The sequence below is a fragment of the Colobus angolensis genome, unplaced genomic scaffold (assembly GCF_000951035.1).
Source record: "Colobus angolensis palliatus isolate OR3802 unplaced genomic scaffold, Cang.pa_1.0 Scaffold60, whole genome shotgun sequence".
NCBI classification, from domain to species: Eukaryota; Metazoa; Chordata; class Mammalia; order Primates; family Cercopithecidae; genus Colobus; species Colobus angolensis.
The window spans coordinates 1,782,066-1,783,667 of NW_012119599.1; the positions used below are offsets into that span (position 1 = coordinate 1,782,066).

Here is a 1,602-nt window from a genome sequence, read left to right on the forward strand (position 1 = left end):
TATGTCACCCAGGCTGGAGTGCAGTGGTGCAACTTCAGCTCACTGCAACCTCTGCCTCCCGGGTTCAAGCAATTCTCTGCTTCAGTCTCCCAAGTAGGTGGGGTTACAGGTATGTACCACCAAGTGTGGCTAATTTTTGTATTTTTGGTAGAGACGGGGTTTCATCATGTTGGCCAGGCTGGTCTTGAACTCCTGATCTCATGATCCACCCACCTTAGCCTCCCAAAGTGCTGGGATTGCAAGCGTGAGCCACCGAGCCTGGCCAGAAAAGCACATTCTATCCAAAGCAAACAGCAAGTGCAAATGCTCTGAGGCAGGAGTGAGCCCTGCGGGTCTGAGGAACCCAGAGGAGGTAGGGGTGGCTACAGCAGAGTGAGCAAGAGGTGAGGGGTGGGAGATGAGGCTGGAGAGGTAACAGGGCACAGCCCGTGGGCCAATATAAGGACTCTGGATTATGCTTGCAATGAGGTGGGAGCCCTGGGAGGGTTTGGGGGAGAGGAAAGAGAATTTGACATCTAGGAGGTAAAAAGATGCCTGTGATGGCCAGGCGCAGTGGCTCACACCTGTAATCCCTGCACTTTGGGAGGCCAAGGTGGGCAGATCACCTGAGGTTGGGAGTTCGAGACCAGCCTGACTAACATGGAGATAGCACGTCTCCACTAAAATTACAAAATTAGCTGTGCATGGTGGCACATGCCTGTGATCCCAGCTACTAGGGAGGCTGAGGCAGGAGAATCGCTTGAACCCGAGAGGCAGAGGTTGCGGTGAGCCAAGATCCCGCCATGTGCACTCCAGCCTGGGGAACAAGAGTGAAACTCTGTCTCAAAAAAGAAAAAACGATCCGTGACTGTGTGCGGAGTGGAGTGGGAAGGTGAGAGGGATGACAGATGTCCAGGAAAGGTAAGGTGGGGGCTTGGGAAAAGGTGGAGGTAGCCCACTACCCTCCCCAACTCCTGCTCCTCACCTGTTCTTTGGCCCTGCTCAGCTCCAGGTCAAGTGCCTGGGCCAGCTCCAGCAGCAGGGCACAGGGCACAGCCGAGTCCGTGGCCCCTACAAACGGGGTCGATCCGGGTGGGAAGAGCTTCGAGTCATAATGGCAGGCAAGGGTGAGGTGACGGGCAGCCCCCGGGTCCAGCGTGGCCACCACATTGCCAAAGTCCACTGGCCCCAGGGGCGTCGAGGCTGTGAAGGGATCCAGCTCCACGTGCCAACCTGCTGTCAGGGACCGCAGCGTGGCCTCCAGGAACTAGCGGCAAGAGAGAGGTGGGAGGGTGGACGGGGACTGGGGAGGAGGTGGGGAGAAGGGCCACGTGACCTGAGCCATGTAGAGCAGATGGGTTAACTCTAAAGTCCCACTCTGATTTAATGGATTTCTTTCTTTTTTTTCTTTTTCTTTTTTTTTGAGACGGAGTCTCGCTCTGTCGCCCAGGCTGGAGTGCAATGGCGCGATCTTGGCTCACTGCAAGCTCCGCCTCCTGAGTTCACGCCATTCTCCTGCCTCGGCCTCCTGAGTAGGTGGAACTACAGGCGCCCGCCACCACGCCTGGCTAATTTTTTGTATTTTTAGTAGAGACGGGGTTTCACCGTGTTAGCCAGGATGGT

At 56.1% G+C, this 1,602-nt stretch overlaps 1 protein-coding gene across 1 annotated transcript in view; it reads right to left on the bottom strand.

Moving 5' to 3' along the window:
• Window positions 1-1,602, bottom strand: part of QPCTL (glutaminyl-peptide cyclotransferase-like) — a 12,088-nt gene that overhangs the window by 7,246 nt on the left and 3,240 nt on the right. Inside the window, exon 3 of the mRNA XM_011963154.1 lies at window positions 952-1,246. Within this exon, the coding sequence (XP_011818544.1) occupies window positions 952-1,246 (295 nt within the window). The remainder of the gene's footprint in view (window positions 1-951; window positions 1,247-1,602) is intronic.